Below are 21,037 nucleotides of genomic sequence, written 5' to 3'. Positions count from 1 at the left end.
TTTTTGCTTGCTGATCTTCATTGTTGAAAATTCAGAAATCCCATAAATTTAATGCAGCACATGTGCCATATTAACATATATGCAGAGGTACTCAAACAAGATTTAGTTATTAAGATATAAATTAACCCCAGTGTTATGCGAAAGTAAAATATACAGTATAGGACAAAACAGTGAGGTGTGCAGAAAAAAATGGAAAAGAGGAAGATATGAAGAACTACTGACTGGTGCATTTCTTAAACATAATGTCCAAAGTTGCAGATCCATTGGCAGAAGACATCTTTTATTAGACTATTCAGAGAAGTGCAAATGCTTTAAATATGTTATTAATATGCAGGTGGCTACAGATGCTGGCAAGTCTTGAATCAGTGGCAGCCTAATATCAGGATTTGGATCAGACCCCTAAATCCTGATGAGACGCAGCTATGACTGCTTTGAGACGGGACTTTCACATCCCTGGCTTTATACTGTGTGAATAACTTTAGTGTTCCTTGCTCTTGGCACCTCTTGAGCTGTGTGAACTTTCAGATACTCACTGGTATCTGGAGTGCCAGCATTAAGGAATCCCACACTGGCTGCTTCCTCTGGATGTGAAAAGCATTTGCTGACGTGCCTCTAACATTCAGACCTCACACCTTCCTTACACATGAGTTACACACATTTGTAGCTGCTTGTGCAGCCTGGCAGTGATCTGCAGGAACACACAGATCTTGGTGAGAAATTCTGGAGGGCCTTGGCCTCACTCAGGTACCCACAATGTTTCTGTGGAAGGGCTGTGAGGAGAGGTTTGAGAGCTGATTCTGAGCCCATGTCAACTGCCTCGTTTGGCCCCTGAAGCCAGACTGGCTGTGTGTGTTCCACGGTGCCCTCACGGTCAGACAAGACTCAAAGCTGGAACTCTGCACGTGTACACACAGAAAGGGTGTCTGTGAACCACCACTGTACTGTACAAATAAAAACTCACTGAAACCTACCACTTGAAATATTTCAATTAATTGATATGAATCAGATGATTAAGCTGACTAATATTTTTAGCTGACTTCAGTGGGTTTTGGGTGCATTCTAATAAGAGGAAAAATAATTAGAGTGTCTCAAGTCTTGCAGCCTTTATCCAAGATATTCTCATTGGAATGTGGCTTTATTCAAGTTAATGACAATTTTTTGTCCTCAGCACATTATTTTAATAGTGACTTCAGCAGTGCTAACAAATCTCTGTATTTTTAGTACAGTGCTATGGCATTCAGATGTATCTTTTTTATTAATGAAGGACAGCATAATGATTTTCTGCTGGTGAGATAGACTTAGAATAACACAATATGGTCTGAAAATAGTCTTCATTTTTTGCTGTTTATTATCAGTGATATTAAGATAACAAACTACAATTTTTATCTTAATGGTTCTGTGTCTTCATAGATTACAGTAGATCTGACGCTGCTATTTCTGGCTGTGAGGGTATGTCTTATTCCCTACAGCTAATTTTTTTCATGTTTGCATTTCTTATTAATTTGTTATTATTACTTCAGAGAGCAAATTTAGCTTCTTGTTCAAGTAAATTTATGCAGAATTTATTATATCACCAGTATGGCAAAGCAATACTTCGCAGTACTGTAGAACGACAGAGTCCTAACAGTTCAAGATTATCCATTTAACAGGAAGATTACAGCACAACGAAACAGAAATACAGCAGGTACCTTCTAAGATATAGATGCACTCCTGGTTTGGGGGGTACATGTTTGGGTAGTTTGGTGAAGCAAAATGTCCTCCATTACTCGTCCGTACCCAGTTGTCGCACTGGGTGGGGGGGATGCGATTCACTCCGATATTTTGCCCACCTTGAGTGGAAAAAAAAAAGCGATAAACGAAATTTCCTCTGCAAGCCTGCAGGTTTGATATCGCAAAAGTAAAACACTGGCATGACGCACAGCCCATTAAAGAGGACAGTAGTTAATTTTGGTTGAAACCCCTCTTTTAAGGTGCTTGTCAATATCTAACTTTATCTATGCGGTTTTAATTCGCACACCTTTGAGAGGACACCCAATGCTGATACTGGTCTTAGCTGCCTCCAGTAAATTACATCACCTTCCACTGATATCTTGGCAGCTTCTTGATTTATGGGGGTGAAAACTCTCTCTCCTGCAGAAATTTTCCAAGGAAATTCTGTAGGTGTCAGTTCAAGGAATTCTTGTCCTCTTTTAAGTGTGGGTTAATCTTACATACAAGAAAATGAGGTTTGTGAAATTGATGCCTTCCCCACTCAGCAGTCTTCAAAAATGCTTGTGGGTGGACTATTTGAAAAGCTTATTGTCAGATACAAGAAAACATGAATTTCCATGGTGGCTTCTTTCCCACCTCTGTCATCTAAAACCACAGAACTTTAACTGGGTGAGTGAACTTCCATGTTCTTTGTGACTGGATTGCTTTGTTCATTCAGAAGAAAATGCAGCAAATGGGGGAAAATGGAAAATACTAGAATTCATATTGGTAATCCAAGAGCTATTAACACCTGAACACAAATACTTTCTTTCATTTATATTGCACAATTCAAAATTACAAAACTGTTACATTTTTTGACAGAAAATCACCAAACTAAAACTGTACCTTGTGTCTTCTGTGCAACAGCAATCCCTTCCACTACAAGGATTGTTACCAGCAACACTGATGAGAGAAATTGGACAGGAAAAACATCAGTAATTCATCAAAATTACCATTCTCTGCAGCCCTGATTCATGCAAATCCTTAGTTAGCATTACTGATCAAAACAATTGAGAACACACAAAAATATGTAATTCATTTCTGTGTTTTAAAATTTCAGCTTTAGGAAACCAATGCAGTACACAAGCACTGTTGGTTCTTCTTCCAGGTTCCTGGATAGTGTATATGAGAATAGCAATTAATTGTTTGAGGGAACTTTAAGAGTATTTTCTAGAGTATATCTACTAATTTACAAGCATTTTCTAAAATTAGATGGTATCTATTTTCTATAAAACTTTTATATCCTGATGTTTCACTGCTATAATGCATCATATTTATCCTAAAACTCTATTTGCCTAATGTGTGCAAAAAGACATCTCCAGCTTCCAAGAAATTAATTTGGACCACAGGATTCACTGCATGGTCTTACCCCTCCATGGATTTCAGGAGCACTATTGAATTGTGCTTCCAGGACTGGCTGTTGTGATGCTGCCACAACACCAGGGATTTCTGCAAAAAAATTTTCCCTCCCTCCCTCCTTTCCTTCCTTTCCCTCTCTGCCTCCTTTCTCTCCCTCCCTCCCTTCCTCTCCCTTCTTCCCTCTTGGCTTTTCCTTACATTTACGTTTTCCCTGCACCCAAGAAGCATCACTGTGAACAGCACATATTAAAGATCCCAGATTCCACTACCCATTAAAGCAGGCTTAATGTCCAGATTTTCCTAAAATGCTTTGCCATATCAAACTGTTAGGGATTACCACGAGGGGAAATGGGAATGAAATAGAGTATATTAATATGCCACTCTTCAAATCTTTCATTTGCTTCCATCTTGGGTATCTCTGCAATTCTGACACATCTCTTACAGAACCAGCTAAGCAGCCCTGGACTCTGCCCTGGACAGAGGCTGGCTGAGGGGAGATAGGATCCAAGTTATAAAATCACAAGTATCATTTAAATTGTGAATGGAGAGCAACTATTACTTGCCTCTTGTAGCACAGCAACCAGGAGCTATTGGGCAAACTTAGCAGGTGGCAAGTTCAAATTAAACAAAGATTTCTTTTTTTTTCCTTCTGTTTTTCTTTTCCTTTTTTAATGCACACACTTTGTAACTCATCCTTGAAATACATTTTATTTCAGAAACCCCTTAAGCCATAAGCTGTTGGAAGTCTGGAGTAATATTTGGGGCAATTATAATTTGCTCTAGTTTTATACTCTTTATGCTTTTGTATCTCTGTGAAAGAAGGTATCAGGCTAGATGGACCTTTGATTTGATCTGCTATGGCCTTTCACATGTTCCTAATTTGCTGTCAGTCAGGTCTTACCACTGCAGGAAAAGAAGAGATTTCAGCAGGAATTTTATGGTCACACTCAAGAAGTTAGTTTTATTTTCTCAGTTTTCCCATCTGGTTGCTCAGGCATTTTAGTGGCTCATGTTGAAAAGGCATTTTCTCCATCTGTGATTTTCCTTGTGTTGCTGTAAGACTTTGAGCCCTTCAGAGAGTTCCAGAGTAAGCATGTACTGACTGTGAACTACGATGATCTTGACCCAACTCATCTACAGGATCCTGTAATGTTGGCATGGATATATTATCTTGGGAAAAGATAAAAGGAATCAAAGTCTGCTCCTGAAAGTGTCCATATAGCATTTGTGTTTGATGATGTATGTCCCTGCTGCCCTTTCTTCTCTCTGCCCATACTGAAAGAGGCTGTATTTCATTCTGAGACTTTCCTCACCAACAACTGCTTTTCCCATGTAAGTCAAGTTCATAACTGTGGGTGTTTTCTAAAATACCATATGGGTCTTGCAACAAGTGTTCTATGTTCCTAGAAGCTTATTTGATTTTTAGGCGTGGATTATGAGACAGTAGGTGAAGACTTAAGTAGTTTTTCAATTTCCATCTTTGCAATAATTCTGTATTTTCATCATTATTAACATACTGAAAAATATGCTTTCTAACTTATTATCCCAGTACAAAGAATCTGTCACTGACCATTGCTGACTCACTCTCCTTCAGATGGAAGCAACTAGCACCCCATTACTGGTCTTCAGGTTAGGACTGTTCAGTCATCTTTAACGCAAATAAACAAACATCTTTATTAACATGACTGACGTTAGTTTTCAGCTATTTTTAGGTTTTAATATTTCTTATATAGGTGCTACTATTTCACAATCATCAGCACTTTATTTTTGCAGCTTCTCTGTTCAAAATGTGCAGAGGTCCGAGTTTGAATGCAGGAACTGACAACGCATTTGAGCTCCTGCATTTGTACTTGTCCCTAAAAGAGAGAACCTTGGTAGTGGCTATAAAGCTGTCAATCTATTTTCTCTGGGTTTTTCTACACTGGTCGTGGAGCAACACTTCAAAGTTGGCTTTTAAAGTAAATGCAGTTTCCACAATCCTGTGCAAATAATGTGTCAATATGTTCTATTGAATTCACCTTTCCTGAGGATGTGCTGTGCCCACCCTTGTTTTGCAAGGACATAGCAAGCTCTGTAGAACTTGCTGTGCCACTTCTCAAAATGTGAAATGAGCTCTGACTTTTTTCCTTAGAGCAACCGAACACAGAGCTATGAGTGAAATAAATACTTCTGTGACTAACAAAATGAATGCAGTCACTTTTGAGCAACAGTGAAAAATTTGGGAGTTTTTTATTTAGTACAGCTTTTTACTATGGCTACCATTTTATACAGTTACTGTATACTTTTTTAAAAAACAAATAACAGTGTGCATCTATTTGTGTGATTGTACTGATAGCAACAACGTAAGAATAGATGTTCTGCTACACTAATTGATTTCCCTTCTTGCTGATCTGGATAAAGAAACAAGTCCCCTAAAAGGACTTCAGAAAATCTGGTTGGTTTTCACTAAAGCCTGTGCCATTTCTATAAATAGTCCAGAGCTGTATATGTGAGTGTAAATGCAAACAACAGTGCATTTTCCTTGCAGAACAGCATGGATATGCAGGCAATTGCAGAAGATAAATGGTCTGAACATTTGCCTTAATGTCTTTCTTTCGTCATGTTGTATGGATGAGTGGAAATAGTTAAGTATGGGCCACCTTCTCTTTGTTCCCTGCCCTTTTCATCCTCTGCAGTCTTAATCTCTTCCACCTCTTTCTTGCCCTTCCCTGGCAATGCCCATCCTTCTCATGCTCTCAACAAACCCTTCAGATACGTTCAGAGCAGCGCAGTAGCAAAGGTTTCAGGGTCTTCCTTTGCCATTTCTTTTATCCCGGGTGACAGTATGACAAAGGAGAGAGGTGTCTCTGACTAATAGTCTGGATGTGTGCTGGCCTTATGTCCGTGACACTGCTCTAAAAGAAGTGCAGAGGACTTACCATCTTCCTGAGAGTACTGGGCAGGTAGTATGGCCTTAAACTGTGTGCATTCACACGACACAGGATAATGTGGGATAGCAAACAGGAGTCTGGGGGCTGAAAACAAGGCCTATCAATATTCAGGATGAAAGGAAAAGAAAGAAGGGGAAAAAAATCAGTCGGGATATTTTTAGACCTTTCAGACTGTTTCCATTAACCCATTTTTGTGAGCATTTTAAAAACAACAAAGCAATCACTTGGTGTCCTAAATCCATACCACTTCCTGGAAAAGTAATTTTGAATCCCAAAGACTGATTTGGGCAATACAATCTGTAAGAAGGAAGATATCTAGGGAAGAGACAAATCCTGTAGGATGGTGCAGTGGAGAGCTAGTGCTGACCCAGTGTCCTGGTCCTGCATGCAGGGACAGACACAGCTATGAGAACAAACACGAGAGACCCAACTACTTTCACTAAGAGTCTTGTAGCACTTCCAGAAGGATGAAGAATGATCTTGTAATTTCTGATAAATTGAAATTCAAACAGTTATAATGGACCTGAACTTACAATGGGACAGAGTATTCCTCTGCTCCTTTTTCCTCTTTTAAAGTCTCTTACAGCTCGCACTGACTTGACTGTTCTTCAGTGCAGATTAAAGACAGGTCTAGACTTAGCTCCAGAGTCTATTATGGTACAGGAACCAGAAGTAGAGAGTCAAAATGCCACCTGAACATGCCTTGGCAATGTAAACAACAGCACACAGTGCAGCACTGCATGACTGCACTGATTACCAAAGGCATGGAAGGGGAGGGGAGGTCTGATTGTGCTGTTTCCAATGTAGGAGTGTGGTGAGGATTTTCTAGAGGACACAGATATGGGAGACTGACCTTATAAACTTAAGATACTTAGTTGGTAAATATAATAAAGGTTAGTGCTTCTGCACCTTATATTGAGCTTCTACTTCATGATATGTACCCTGTAGAAGAGGCCATCATGAAGCCAACAGCAGCACACACACTGAGGCAGACAGATTAAAAGGGGCTTCTTTTATTCATGAACCTGGTATTTGCTACAGGCTTGTATTTCATGAATTCTGGTGCATACTTCTGTACTACTATTTAAAGCTCTCATAGTTTTTACCTGTGTGAACATGAACTGGAAATAAAGAAAAAGCAGCAAGCTTCTGTCTCTGTTTTTAAAAGAATGGATTTTTCATTTTCTTCACTTCTTTGCATGAAATATTTTAGGTCACATAGCCTGCAGACAGCTGTATAAATTTTGAACAGTGAAGACACTAACCATACATTGCAAGTTCTTACTATTCTGTTGTTGAAGTAGGCTTATGAAACAATATAAAAGAAGATCCTGAACTGCTGTAATAAACCATGCAATGTTTGCAGGAGTCAAGATTTTGTTGGCATTTCTTAAAATTTTCTAAAATAAATCTAAGCTGAAAATAAAGACAATCTGTGTACTGAAGTATATACAGAGAGGTTCACATATGTGTGGCTTCTATTTCTCTTTAAAAATGAGAATAATGTAGTTAGTTTTGTGGTAAATGGGTGCTCAACCCAATATTGAGAAATCAGTGTGTTGCTTAAAAAACAAGTGCTTTAGGCTGCAAATGTGACATATGCTTGTACTTTCTGGCAAGATGCATTTCTCAGATTTCATGGGATACAGTGGTGCTCTGAGCTCCCTGGGATATGTCTTTCCCCTCCCTTTCTGCATGCTCTAGGGACCTTCACACACACAGAAAACAGACTACATTTGCTGTGTGGCTCTGAGAGCAGTGTCTGTCCTCACTGATGACAATGGGTGATCTGTGCACGCAGGGCAAGCTGAACATCAAACTGGGGAGCACTCAGGCACAACTGAGAAACAGAGGGAAAAATTCCACCGATTTTTTAAATAAAGACTTAATCATTTGGAGTATTACACGTTCTTAGTGCAGTGGTAGTCAGAATCCCAGGGATAAAGATGACAGAGCTTGCTTTAAACAGGATTCCTTGTATGTCTCTGCTGTACTCCCTGGATTAGGCAGCACCTTGTACACACACAGACGATAATTGGCAACACACAGGTCATGCATGTTGGAAAACCCTGGCAGGATGCCTGCTTCTTTCTGCCAGATCCAGCCTGGAGTAACAAATGCCTGATCTTAATGATATACACAATGTTTTGCCTTATGGGAATGAATCCCTTTCTGTGTACTGTTCTCCAACCTAGTTCCTAATTTGCCCCGTGTGCTAAAATTAGTGTTACTTTCAGTAACTGCTCATCACAGCATTCCAGCTTTTATATCTATTTTTTTAGCTCATGTGTGTCTAAACATTAATGTTAGCTATTAATGTGCTGGAGACATTTGTGATATCATATCCTATCTTATTATCTGGCCTAGATTGTATGTACAACATAAATTACTCATGTTTTGCTTGCTTTTAAGGACTCTGATCAAGGATGAGTTGCTGCAGAAATTCAAAGTGATTGACTGCTGGGTGGTCTTGTAAAGATTTTGTGCAATTTGGACAGACAGGAAAGTGTCCAGACACTTTAGATCCTACATAATTCTGTGTGGATGGTCATTTTTAGCTCAGAAACATGAAGTGTAAATTCCAAGGAATGAGATTTTTCTCTCTCTTCCTAGCACTTGGTGATGTTTGTTCATTGACAAAAGGCATAGTGGATTGCATCTGTTGCTGCCTTTTTTTTAGGCAAACAATTCTATTGCTGAGGATGAAAACACAGTAGTTTTTGAATCCCAGTAGTTTTTATAGTTCGTAGTCTGAATATATTCCCTAATCTATTGTGGTCTCAACAGGACATCTGCAGATTGGTAAAACGAGTATCAAAGAGCAGTTAAGGTGGCTGCCTACAACTTATCCTATTAACAGCTCCAGTGATTTCCTCATATTGGAATATACTGCAGGATTGCCACAGAATAAAGCAGCAGAGATGAAGGGATGCACCAGGCAGGACATATTTTAGCTGGGTTTAAGTCTTACCCAGAGCACGTGAGAGGAGCTGCCAACCCATTTTTAATCCTCCTCACAAAAGCTCGATAGCAGGAGTGGGCTTCACCAGCTATTAACAGTGACTCCAGTGCCTTCTAAGATCCAAATCTTGTTAGCCATTAGCTGCCAGCAGGATATCTGAATGCACTCAGGTCTATTCTCAGTTATAACAGGTTCATCTCACTCCAGCTGTTTCCAGTAGGGATTCCTCGCTTTAAGATTGCCAGAGAAACAAATTGGGACTCTGTATCTCTGCAGAGAAACCAGGTTAACTGATTCAGGAAGTAACTGCAGCTCTCCCACATCCCTTTGATGAAAATCATCTCCAGAACAATTCATGCTTGGATGGATCTGTGACAGAGTCCCCTCTAGGTTAGCTCAAAACATTTAACATTTCGGATCCTGTCCTCCATTAGAAATGTAAAAGCAGCTGTGGGCTGCTTCATTTTACCAGTTGCTCCACATCCTGTTAGTTATAATCCATCCCTGGGTCTGTCTGCCAGCAAAACTTCTGCCAGAAGAATGATAGCTTTCATTTTTAAAATAGAAGCTTTCCTTTTTATATGGAAGATCTTTTTTTTTCATCTCTAAGATGTGTGCAGCAAGAGACTGATGAGAAGGCTGCATGTGCAAACCATGTTGATGAGGGGTTTAAAAAACCTTATTAAAATATATACACTGACTTCAAGTTCAGATGATTCCCCTGTAGCTCACAGAACTGATGCTGCTGTACATGACTATTCTGAACACACCTTTCCAAGAGATAACTTGTTCCTAGAGCACTTGGATAGTGATACTTTGGACTTAAAATCTCATCAGACTTCATCTTCTTTATTATCAATATAGTATATTTTTCAGAGGAAATCTTCTCAGGAATGTCTATTATGAAATGAATATTAAAAGTTTTGCTGTCTGCTGTCACATCTGGCAACAATTTATGTACACAGTATAATTAATTTTTTTTTTCTACCTCCTCACCCTTAGTCCCTTCAAAAGAGGCTTCTTTGTGTTCACCAATTTTATTGTATGCTAAAGAAGGAGGTTTTGGAGGTTTGTTAACATATTGGCCAACCTTTTCTGCTGCATAGTGGGGTCAGCTTTGTAATAACAGAAAATGGAGTGCAGCACAAAGATAAGCTAAAAGAAATGCAGATTCTTTTTCATTTAAAGTTACCTGATGGGTGTTTGTTGAAAAATTTACACTCCCCAACCCCCATCTCTTGCAGTACTTGAGGTGGCAGTTGCCAGTCATATATTGAGAGGCAGCAAGCTATTTAAAGGTAGCAAGCTGTTTAAGTTGTCCTAGACTGTAAGTGCTTCATTAATTAAACTAACAAATTGGAATATACAAGGCACAAAGGCAGCAGGCTTCTTTGCAGCACTAGAACCCCAACTTGAATCCAAGACACCATAATTAAAATTTTGTTTCAGTCCAGATGGGTTATACATCAAGCGATGGATTTGTTTTGTATGTAAACTCTGTGCACAAGAGTATGTGCAATTATCAGCTCTCTTCATTCCTGCAATGAATTACACTGTGACTTTCTGACAGGTTCAAAAGTGATGAATAGCTTATGAAGTTTCACTTTGGGGGTAATTTTTCTGTCTAATCTCTCCTTGTGAATTAAACCTTAGGGAAGACACTGAAGATCTTAACTTTTTCATTACCTAGGGATACATAATTCAGCAGCTCCTTCAGCTTCAATCCTGTGTTATTCTGTACTCCAGCTACAGCCATATACCTGATTTATACACTGAAACTTTCTATTAATATCAATGTAATTATAACCAACTTGTTCTGTACAATTTTAGCAGTCATGGTCAACTATGTCTTAGGAAAACTGGGGAGTTAATGTTTTTGAAGTCATGCTGCTGAGGGGTGCATTTTGGATATTAAGTTTGTATGTGTATTAGGAGCAAGACATAATACACACCACCAAATACTCTCCTTAGAACACAGCAGCTTTTTGAATCCTGTTCCACAGTTAAACTTAAGTTACTTCTGCTTAACTCCTTAGCAGTGCCAGTGGTTTGGTGCTTCACTTTTTTTCCAGTACAGCAGAAAACTCTGCAAGTAGATACTGTTTATTATGTAAAAAATGAAATTCTGACTTGCACTTGATGCTGCCTTCAGTAGAGTCACTTTACCCTCTTCAGTCAGTACTTTGCTTTTGGTTTCAATGAACAAATTGTGAAATTATTAACAGATTTTCAATTTTTTTCCCCTGCTTGTTTTAGCTTTTTTGGTCGATATTACACCTTTTGATTTTGGAAAGAAGTGGCCATAATTTCTAACTGTTGTGTGGAAGTAAGCATGACTTCCTAACACTACTTGTTTGTGAGAAATTAGCTGTTAAAATCATGTCAAAATGCAAATGAGGAGGCTGAGCAGAATGGCAGGAAGTTAATCATAGTAGTCCACATTCTTGCAACCTGACAAGAGTTGGAAATAATCCTGTAGCCCATTGGAAGGTTGTGAACGCTGACTTTCCAGAAGTAGCAGTAATTTGTTCTAGCCCTGGTTGCTTCTTGAATTATTGGGTAAGAAACTACAAAATTCTCTTTTTAGAGAGAATATCCTCTCTTTTTTTACCTTTTAAATTAATCCAACTGTACTAGCTGAAGTAGTCCAAAACTAACGTAGAGTAAGGATTTAACTTACGATTTTTAGGGTTTTTTAACCAGATAATAGCATAGGCAAATGAAAGAGGGAGTATATTTGAAGAATGTGAACAAGTTCTTAGCAAACACATTTTAGAGGAATCCCAGATTTGAGGAAATCCAAGATGGGTGTATTTGCTTCAAAAGCATAACAGGAACGTGGCTTTATCAAGAAAGCAGCTGCTTTTCTCTCTGAAGAAGTAGAGGGTTATAGTGCTTTATTGTTGCAGAGCAGGTGCATTTTCCAGGGCTTGGGGACCAATTCCAGTGTGTTTAAAATCTCAGTGAGAACTGAAGACAGGAGAAAAAGGCTTTGTCTTTCAACAACCCAAAAGCAGCAAAGCTCCTTGGCCTCCAGGACGTTACAGACACCACTGAGAAAGCAGGTGGGCATTGGCTGGGCTCCACTCAGCAAAACCTGCAGCCACTGCAGCCTCAGAGCTGCTGAGCTCCACCATCACTGCCTCTCAGCACTGGCACATCTGGATGAGAGCAAATAATCCATGTAAGATGATGGGATTCAGGATGAGACTTTGAAAAGTTTTGCTGAATACTACAGACAGAGACATTCATTTAAATCAGCCCTTATTATTGATAGCTGAGGAAGATCATAGAGTAGTTTTGAACAAGCTTAATATAAGAAATTTGAATTGCCACAAAGTGAGTATGACAGGCTCTCTTCTGCCCTGAGGTTATACAGTCACAAAATATAACCTCTGTGGATGACACAAATGTAGATATGCATTCCATACTAAGAACAGATGACTAAACTGTTTCTAAGTATTACTGAAATGTGACTTATAATGATATATTGAGCTCATGGTACTTTGTACGTGGTTTAGCAGAACTCCCCCAGTTCTGCAGACAAAGCTATTTGTATGGAGAAAGAAAATTAAAAATTACTGCCACTGTAGGTAGAGCTTCCACGCTAAATTTAAGATGCAACTTGTAAAATAAGGAAGGTTACTTTGAATTCTATTCCCAATAGTCTCCTTTTGGGATTAAATCTATATGTCTGTCTACGGGAATACATTTTTTTGTGTCTGACGAAATGTAATAATCGGAATATGTGACGACTCCTGGTGAAGCAGAGATAAAAGGCAGTGCATGATGCTAAGTAATGATAGGTTGTTTCTGTAGTCATGGCAAGGGATGCATTTAGAATACTAACAGCTTATTGACTAATGGCTTTGTGCAATTTATAGGTTCTGAATAATACAAAAAACTTCCTGCAGAGGGACTTTTTACCTGGACACTAGTGTGATTATAAAAATATATATATATAGGCCTGTTCAGGAGAAAACCTGTACAGTCAAATTTGCAGCAATCACAAGTTTCTGAAATGTGAGTAAATCTGCATATCTAGAAAGTATTTAAGTAGTAGATATGTCATATACTGACTTAGAGTATTTAAATATGTTACTTAAAAGAGGCAGGAGAAAAATATCTAAATGCCTTGTCTTCCCCATGTAAGCCCTATGCTCCTGTGTTGTCTGAACTCAGTGGATGGTTAACACCTATATAGAGAGCCAGACATTTATTGACAGCAAGTAACTTCTGTCTCTCAGTTATTATGCTAATAAACGAAAAATATTTATTTAAACCTAAAGACATACATCCTTCAGTTAAGGAACACGGGATTTTATGGGCCACGGAAACATTCTGGATTTGAAACAGACTTCTTTACAACTTTCATACCGTGGGAAGACGTCAGTGCATAATCAAAACAGTTCTCCACCCTGCAGTAATGCCTTGATGGCTTCAGTAATGCAAACGGTCGCGCCAAAATTTCCTAACAGAATAATTTAATAATAATAATCCTGATAAAAAATAGACTTGCATCGCTATCAAGTCTGCAATTGCTCAAGTAGATACAGAATAGTAGAAATAATCCCTTGAGGCACAAGGTTAACTGCCACATCCAGCTTTATTTTCTAACAGAAAACCCTCGCCCATTGTCGAGCTGTATAAATAACAGCACAGACAAAGAAATGCTCTGATGACGAGCCTTCCTCAGTTGTTTACCTCTCAACCGAAAGAAGTTAGAAACAAGATTTAAAAGCCTCAAGAAGAAAAGCACAGGTCAATACCGGTCAGCCAGCTTGTGACTCAGGTGGCGACTGATTTTGTGAAAGCCCTGCTGAAAACAGATCTCGCTCCATAAAACAAGTGTGATGAGCTGATCACTGCTGGGCAGCTCGTTAGGAGAGTTCCGAAAGCAGAAGGAGTATTTTCACAGCGAACAGACCGTAACGCAGGATGCTGTTGATGGGTCTTGGGAATATACGAGGCGCTGGGGCAGAGTCGCTGCCCCTTTGACCCACGTTCCTGCAGGCTGGGATTCCCCCAACCGAGGTACCGAGGCGTCTCCAGCGGGGCCGGAGCAGCCCGGGATGGGAGCGGGGCCCCGGCCCGGCCCCGCGATGGGCTCCCGGCAGCGCCCGCCCCAGCGCCGAACCCCGAGCGGCCGCAGCGCTGGGGCAGAGCGGGACCGGGACCGCCCCGCACCAACACGGGGCCCGGACCGCGGCCGCCCCGCAGGGACGCGGTGCGGGGGTCGGGCAGCTGCTCCAGAGCAGCAGCTCCAGCAGGAGCAGCAGCGGAGCGGCCGCCCCTGCGCACCCCCGCGCCCCTGGCTCCAAAGTTTCCGCCGGCGCTCGGCGGGGGCAGCGCGGGGCAGCCGAGGGGGCGGGCGGCTCCGGGGGTACCGCGGCTCCCGCTCCGAGCAGCTGCTCCCGCGGAGGGCGCCGCGGCGCCCGCGGCTCCTACCTTCGAGCACGGAGCAGAGTTTGTGCAGGGCCATTGTCTCCCGGCGGCGATCGGCGGCGATCAGCGGCGCTCCATGGCCGCGGCGGGGCCCCCCGCGAGGGCGCTGTGCCCGCGGCTCCGGCTCGGCCCCCGCCCGCCCGCGGCCATGCCCGGCGCCCCCGCGGGGCGCGCTCCGCCCGCGCCGCCCGAGCGCGGAGCCGCCGCCGCGCTCAGTCCCATCGAGAGCGGGGCGCGGGGGTCTCCGTCGGGGCGGGCCCGCCCCGGGGGGCTCCCCGCCAGGCGCTGCGAGCGAAGCCCGGCAGCTCCCAGCCCGACTGGAGCGGCTGCCGGCAAATGAAGCTCATTTAAGATGTGAGGGGTGTTTGCCTGGCTGAGCCGCTTGTACGCATGTGCCCGCCCCCCGCGGAGCCCCGCAAGCAGCCGCAGCCGGCGGGGCTGCGGGGCTCCTCCCGCTCGGCCGGGCAGCGAGGAGGGGGCGCTGGGGCAAGAGCCGTGCTCGCCCCGTCCCCACGGGGAGCCGGGGCTGGCACCGCCGCGGTCCGCCGCCCCGGTTCCCCGGCGAGCCTCACGTCCCAGGCCCCTCCTGCTCTCCGTCCGCCGGGATTTTCCCGTTTTTGCGGTGCCCCGCAGAGCGGGCAGGGCGGAGGGGGCGAGCCGTGCGGCCCTTCTCCAGGACACGGTGGCTCGGACGAGCCTGAATCCTGGCTGCCGGCCTTTGTTTGGGATCTGAGTGGGCTCCCGGTGGGGTAAAAGGGACCCGGTTCTTCCCCTCGTTTCCCGTCCCTCCCCCTCGCCCCCTCGCTCGTGGCAGGGAGCCCGCACGGCCCCGGCAGTGCGGCGTGCCCGGTGCCTGCCTGGCCGCAGTGTGCTGTGCGCTGCCTGCGGCTCGGGCTCCGGGAAGAGCCCATCACACGCTATTGTGCGGCTGTTGTTTGACAGGAGTGACAGCTAAAATGGAGCTATTACTTTACAAGAAGTTAATAAAAAGGCGCACTTAGCCTGCTGCCTGCCCTGGCTCCCGTCCCTCTGGTTATCCATCACATCGGGTTAGCTTGTGAGGGGACACGTTACTTAAAAAGAGGGCCCGGGGTGGAGGCAGGTGGCGATGTCGGGGAAAGGGATGTCTGGAACCCCCGGGCGCCAGGCGGGGAGGGAGAAGTCTCGGCCCGCGGATCCCGCCGCGGGGGCTCCCCGAGCTGGCGATGGAGGAGTGTGAGGGCGAGAGCCGGGAGCACGGCCGCGAAAGGCTGTAGTACCCATAGGCTACATGTAAAATTACAGCAACACATGTTAGTCCCTTAGAGATGTTTTCAAATCTCCCTTAGGCAGCACCGGTTGAAGTATCGCTGGGTATTTCCTACAGGATGTCTCCTCCCTGGAATTGCCGATTAGGAGAAACTGAGAGCTTTCGCTCAACCTCCAGAAGTACTGAAACGAGGGGATGTGCGCGGAGCGTGTTAAAGGTTTGCGCAGGGGGCAGGAGCTCCCGGCCCGGCCCGGCCCTCAGGAGCTGCCGTGCGGGTGTCCCGGGCCCGGGAGCTGCTCCGGCCCCGCTTCCAGCACGAAGGAGGTCCCGTTCTCCACTAAAGTCAGGTCTTCCCTTCTCCCCATCGCGGTCCCGCACAGTGATGCAGATCTGAACCTGCAGGTGCCCCGCGCGCGCAAGCACCGTGTGGAAGCGATTTGGAAACCACTCCATAGACCCAACAGATTTTGCAAACTGTAAATCATGTGCATAATTGCAACTAGCGATCCCGTCTGCTTAAGGAGTAGGGCAGCTCACTACAGTGTCGAACATGACTGTGCGAGGTGAAGTTCTGGTTTCCTTGTGGTTTAGTGCTATGTGTTTGAATGTTAAATGCTTTCTACAACGCTCAAAGGTCAGCATATCCTGTTAGAAAAGGTCATTCTCTTGCCTCAGCTTATTTGTTAAATATTTCAGGCTCTTCAAGTCAGTGTGATTGTCAGTTAGGGCGAGTTAATCGAGGAGGGAGCGAGGAGCAGCTGGAGGAACCCGGTGCGGGAGGAACAACTTCTGCCTGCGAACGCCCCTGCCCAGCACCGCACAGGAGCCCCGGCGAGACCTTAGAGTAAAGGTCCTGAGCTTTTCTGGTTATTAAACATCCATTTCAGTGTTCTAAGAAGCTTCATGAAGTATTAAGCTTGATGGTCTGGCAAAATCCCAAGTTACATAATTATATTATTCTACTTACTTGAATTGTCCTTTCAGTTTCAAATAGAGATGGTACAGTCCTCCTCAGAGCAGAGTTTTTCCAAGAAATGTTAAATATCTGCTGCATCCCAGCAGTGGATGAAGCGATTTCTCTGTGTTCACCTCTTAACCATGTATTTATAGTGGTGTGATGAAATGTCCTGTAGTGAAAACTCCTATACAAAGAGAAGTCCTCATTAGGTGTATCTACTTTGCATTATTTTCTTTACTAACAAAAATGTTTTGCTGTAGTGACTCAAGAAAATATCAGACTACTGTATCTGTGCATCGTTCACAATTTTTTATCCTCTCTGCAAGTACACAATTAAAAGCTGACTGCTGTTGTGCAGATGGTTAGGAAACAGGGGGTTACTTGTTTTTTTAAATTTTTTTTGGAATGCACAGTATAGCTGATGGTAAAATTTGACTTGGATATTTTTATTACTTGTGATGATATTAGAAATGAGAGAACTGGCCCGATTCTCAGATTTCAGGCTGAATTTGCACTGAAGAAGACTATTTGTGGTCAATTGTCTCACACCAAAGAACAGGAGAAAACCCTTGCAATACCTTGTGCTTAGTACAAGTTTTGGTAGTAATTGCTAAGACCCAATCTGCTACAGTCAATTTAACTGAAGAGCTGAACTTCTAGTTTGTCCATTAGAAGGCTGAACAGAGCTATTACACACCTGGGGAAGTGAGCAGCTTTTCCATCCTGTTCTTTTCCCAGGGCTGTGTCAAACTGTCAGTGTGGGAGATGCAGGTAGAAGCATCAATTTGTAGATTTGGGGCATATTCTGCCATCATTTACTGCTGCTTTCAGAGACATTTCTCCTGTGGACACCCCTATTGCTTTGTCTTCCTGGACTTCTTGCTGCTACAGGTGCTGCTTTAAAGTACTTCACAGTGAACTTGTGACAGGTCTGAAGAAGCTTTGAGTTCCTGTTTTCTGAGCCTGCAGAGTGCAAGTTTCCAGGGAGGAAAATGCTGTGCCACGGGGTCAAGCTGGCAGTAAGCTTGAGTTAATTAAACTTGAGTTTGGGAGTTAAGAAAGGTTGAAGACAGCTTTTGGACAGCCAGCTGTGGATGGTTCTGATGCTCTATTGAGCCATCGTGGTTATCTTTGAATGGGAGTAGCTGAGGGAAGGCACTGGGACTGCTCATTTCCATGTAGGTGAACACCTGCAGGAGCAGCTCACAAGGAGTCAGGTGCAACAGGTGCTCTGCTGCAATTAAAGGCTGACATTTCTATTGTTAGAACTGGGTTTGCCTCCTCCCAGCAGTTCTTCCTTAAAACTTCCTCTGGTTTGCTGTTCTGCGAGAAGTTTAAATTTTAATATTAGCTAATGTATTTTTTGCTCTTGAGTAGCAGATCATACATCACAAATAGCTTTAGACCAGCAGCTGTTGTTTTTAAGAGAGGTTGCAAAAATATAGATGTCAACAGTGAATGATTATGAAAGGAAGTTAGGAGTTATATTTTAAGTGTCTGGTGCTTGGTTTTGTCAGTAGGATTTAGGTGCATTTGATAAATCCTGTTTGTATATGATTTCTACTTAGAAAATTACAGAAGGTGCAAGTGGCTCTTAGTGTGGTAACACAATATGTAATCATACATAAATATGTACAATTGGCTTTGTTGCTTACTACTGAGTTAAAACACTGCAAACTTTGGAATAGTCATGAAGAACACTGCTACTCCTCAGAAAGCTTACTGGGCACTTCTCTGCTAGGCAATATAATCAGATCCGACTGTTGGAATATACCTACAAACTTGGTTGGCTTGAATTGGAAAATTCATTAATTCCAAAATAAGGTTATAATTGTTATGGATTGTGTCATAGACGAGATCACATTTTTCACTGAAGTCAGGAATTAATTATAAAAGTGATGCTGTGTGGCTGATTATTTTCGAAGTGACAGTGAGTGTGATATTATAGTGCCTCAACAAATAGATCCTGTCACCAAAATGCAAAAAACCTCCAGAATGGATAACAGGGGGGTTACTAAAGCAGCATAGCAATGTGTCAGATTTAAGATCTCTATTGCTCTTGATTTCTTAACATACTTCTTCAATGAAAACATTTGCCTATCCATACTATTTATTTACAAAGTACGAGATTACTTAAAGCATAATTTTATTTTCTGAATTTTTAAAAAATATTCTTTTGGTTATTAATACCTTTAAAACTGACGCACTTTTGACACTATTGATTATAATATAGTAGAAACTTATGGATTGACTCCTTCTTTTCTGTTTAGGTGTCATTTATTTGAAAGAATTTGTAAATATGAATTATAATATATTGGTATCTCTACAGCATCAATATCAAACATTGGTATTAATCCAGGCTGGGGGGATGAACAAGTCGAGAGCAGCCCTGGCACAGGTTGTGCAGAGAAGCTGTGGCTCCCCATCCATGGAAGTGTCCAAAGCCAAGTTGGATTGCTCTGAGCAACCTGGTCTAGTGGAAGGTGTCCCTGCTCATGGCAGGGGAGATGGAACTGGGTGATCTTTAAGGTCCCTTCCAACCCAAGCCATTCTGTGATTCTACAAAAGTCCTGAATTGACTCGGTGCATTTACAGTGATTACTTTTCAATTAACTGCAGCAAATGTTTCTAATACAGCTGCCTGTTAAGCAAGATGGCCTCAGCACAGGAGGAGTATCATACGATATAGAATATGCCTATTAATCTGCAGCAGAAAAGTTGGTTCTTTTGTTGGGGGATTATAGTGCATTAATGATAAATCTGGTAGGAAGATTCAGTCTTAAAGCTTCTCATGGAAAATGAGAACAAAGAAAGATGGTATTTCAACAGCCATCTGTCAGTTGGCCTGTCAACAGTATTTTTATATAGGTGAAATTTCACACTGAGGAAGCCTTCCAATAGTATTTCTCACCAGGGCTGTGTTACAGTGGATGCATTTTGAAAATGTATGCAGTTAGAACTACTTCTCAAATCTCAGTTACTGTAACAATCACCTGGAACGGCACTTCCTAATTGATGTTGCTTTCTTAAACTTACTGGTGGAAGGGTAATAACTTTACCCTAACGTATTTTTGATGCTTATAGAGCAGAAAACCAAATTAAGACATGAAACCTTTGACAAGAAGTTTAACAATATTTAATTCCTTAATTCAAAATCATATGCATATACTGTGTGAGCCAAGCTAGGGAGTAGTTAGAACCTGTGGAAAACTTTATTATAAGACAGCTATTAAAGCACCAGTGATGTATACAGTGATGCAATGATGCACTACTGAGCATGCAAAATACCTCAGAGCAAAAGATGTGAATTCGTTGTTTTGTAAACCTGACAACAGCTTAAATGTCAGCATGAGGTTATTTTATTCCTAATTGCTTTTTCAAAAAAAAACATAAGGAAGCTAATCTGTGTGTATTATATTGTGATAGAGGGCTACAGATAACTTTGCTGCCACAGTGGCATTATGTATTTAGCATTATTCTCCAACCATCTGAAAAAGACAGGAAAATATATTAAATTCTGCGTCTTTTTAATAATGAAATCTGTTCTTTCTTTTGCTGATGGGAGCCAATTCTATCAATGTGGTTTAAAAAGTCCAACAGCATGAAGTATTTCTCTTAAAAAAAAAATCTTACCTTTTCATGCCACTCAGAGAAATATTAAAGGTGTACATTAAGTAAATATTCTGTCCTGAATAATACCAGTCCTGTGATATGAAAGTCTCCTGTGTTGGCATCTGAGCAGTGCATATTGGAAATATCTCGTAAAACTTTGGAGACTGTAAACTCATGGAAAATAGAAGCATGATTATTCTTAAGAGACTCTTTGAGGATCCCAAGTACACTGTGCAACTGTAACCTCATCACCATTTTAAATATTTAGAGTTAAGCTACTCATCTTATGTAATTATTATGACATTTGGGCATAGGAGTGTCCATAGATAATGTGCATTGCTTATTCTGAGTTCTTACTATAGTCTTATTTTACCTTTGTATATCTCATCACTTAACAATACATTTTAGGTGTCAATCCTCATTCCCTTTCTACTCAAAAATGTTTAACTTGTTGAAAACCAAAACCAAACAAATAATCCCGTATCTTTCTGATATGTATATATATTAAAGTTATTTTCATAATGACTTTGGACCGTTCTAAAATAAATATGGTTATACTTTAATTATAAAAGCAGTTTATGTAATCCTGATACATTTTTATGACTTTAATTTTTTAATGTGTTGTCTTCTCTCCAGAACTAGCACACATAAATACTGCATGTATCCCATGATGACTGAACCAGCATTACATTGCAGGTTTCCTTTGGTTCTCTAATTCCTAAGTTCTTTAATTATTGCAGAGATGGATTTAAACAAGGAAAAATACAGAATAC

The 21,037-nt window shown here is 42.0% G+C and overlaps 1 protein-coding gene across 1 annotated transcript in view; it reads right to left on the bottom strand.

The window, feature by feature from the left end:
- The window catches only part of NETO2 (neuropilin and tolloid like 2), a 32,132-nt gene extending 17,553 nt beyond the window's left edge, over nt 1–14,579 (bottom strand). Inside the window, exons 1-3 of the mRNA XM_050311134.1 lie at nt 14,449–14,579; nt 2,596–2,652; nt 1,689–1,829 (exon numbers count right to left, since the gene is read on the bottom strand). Of these exons, the coding sequence (XP_050167091.1) occupies nt 1,689–1,829; nt 2,596–2,652; nt 14,449–14,482 (232 nt within the window). The 5' untranslated portion in view covers nt 14,483–14,579. The remainder of the gene's footprint in view (nt 1–1,688; nt 1,830–2,595; nt 2,653–14,448) is intronic.
- Between the last annotated feature and the right edge of the window lie 6,458 nt (nt 14,580–21,037).

The sequence above is a fragment of the Myiozetetes cayanensis genome, unplaced genomic scaffold, assembly GCF_022539395.1.
Source record: "Myiozetetes cayanensis isolate MyiCay16 unplaced genomic scaffold, myiCay2020 scf16, whole genome shotgun sequence".
Lineage (NCBI taxonomy): Eukaryota > Metazoa > Chordata > Aves > Passeriformes > Tyrannidae > Myiozetetes > Myiozetetes cayanensis.
This window is presented reverse-complemented; position numbering and strand designations above follow the sequence as displayed.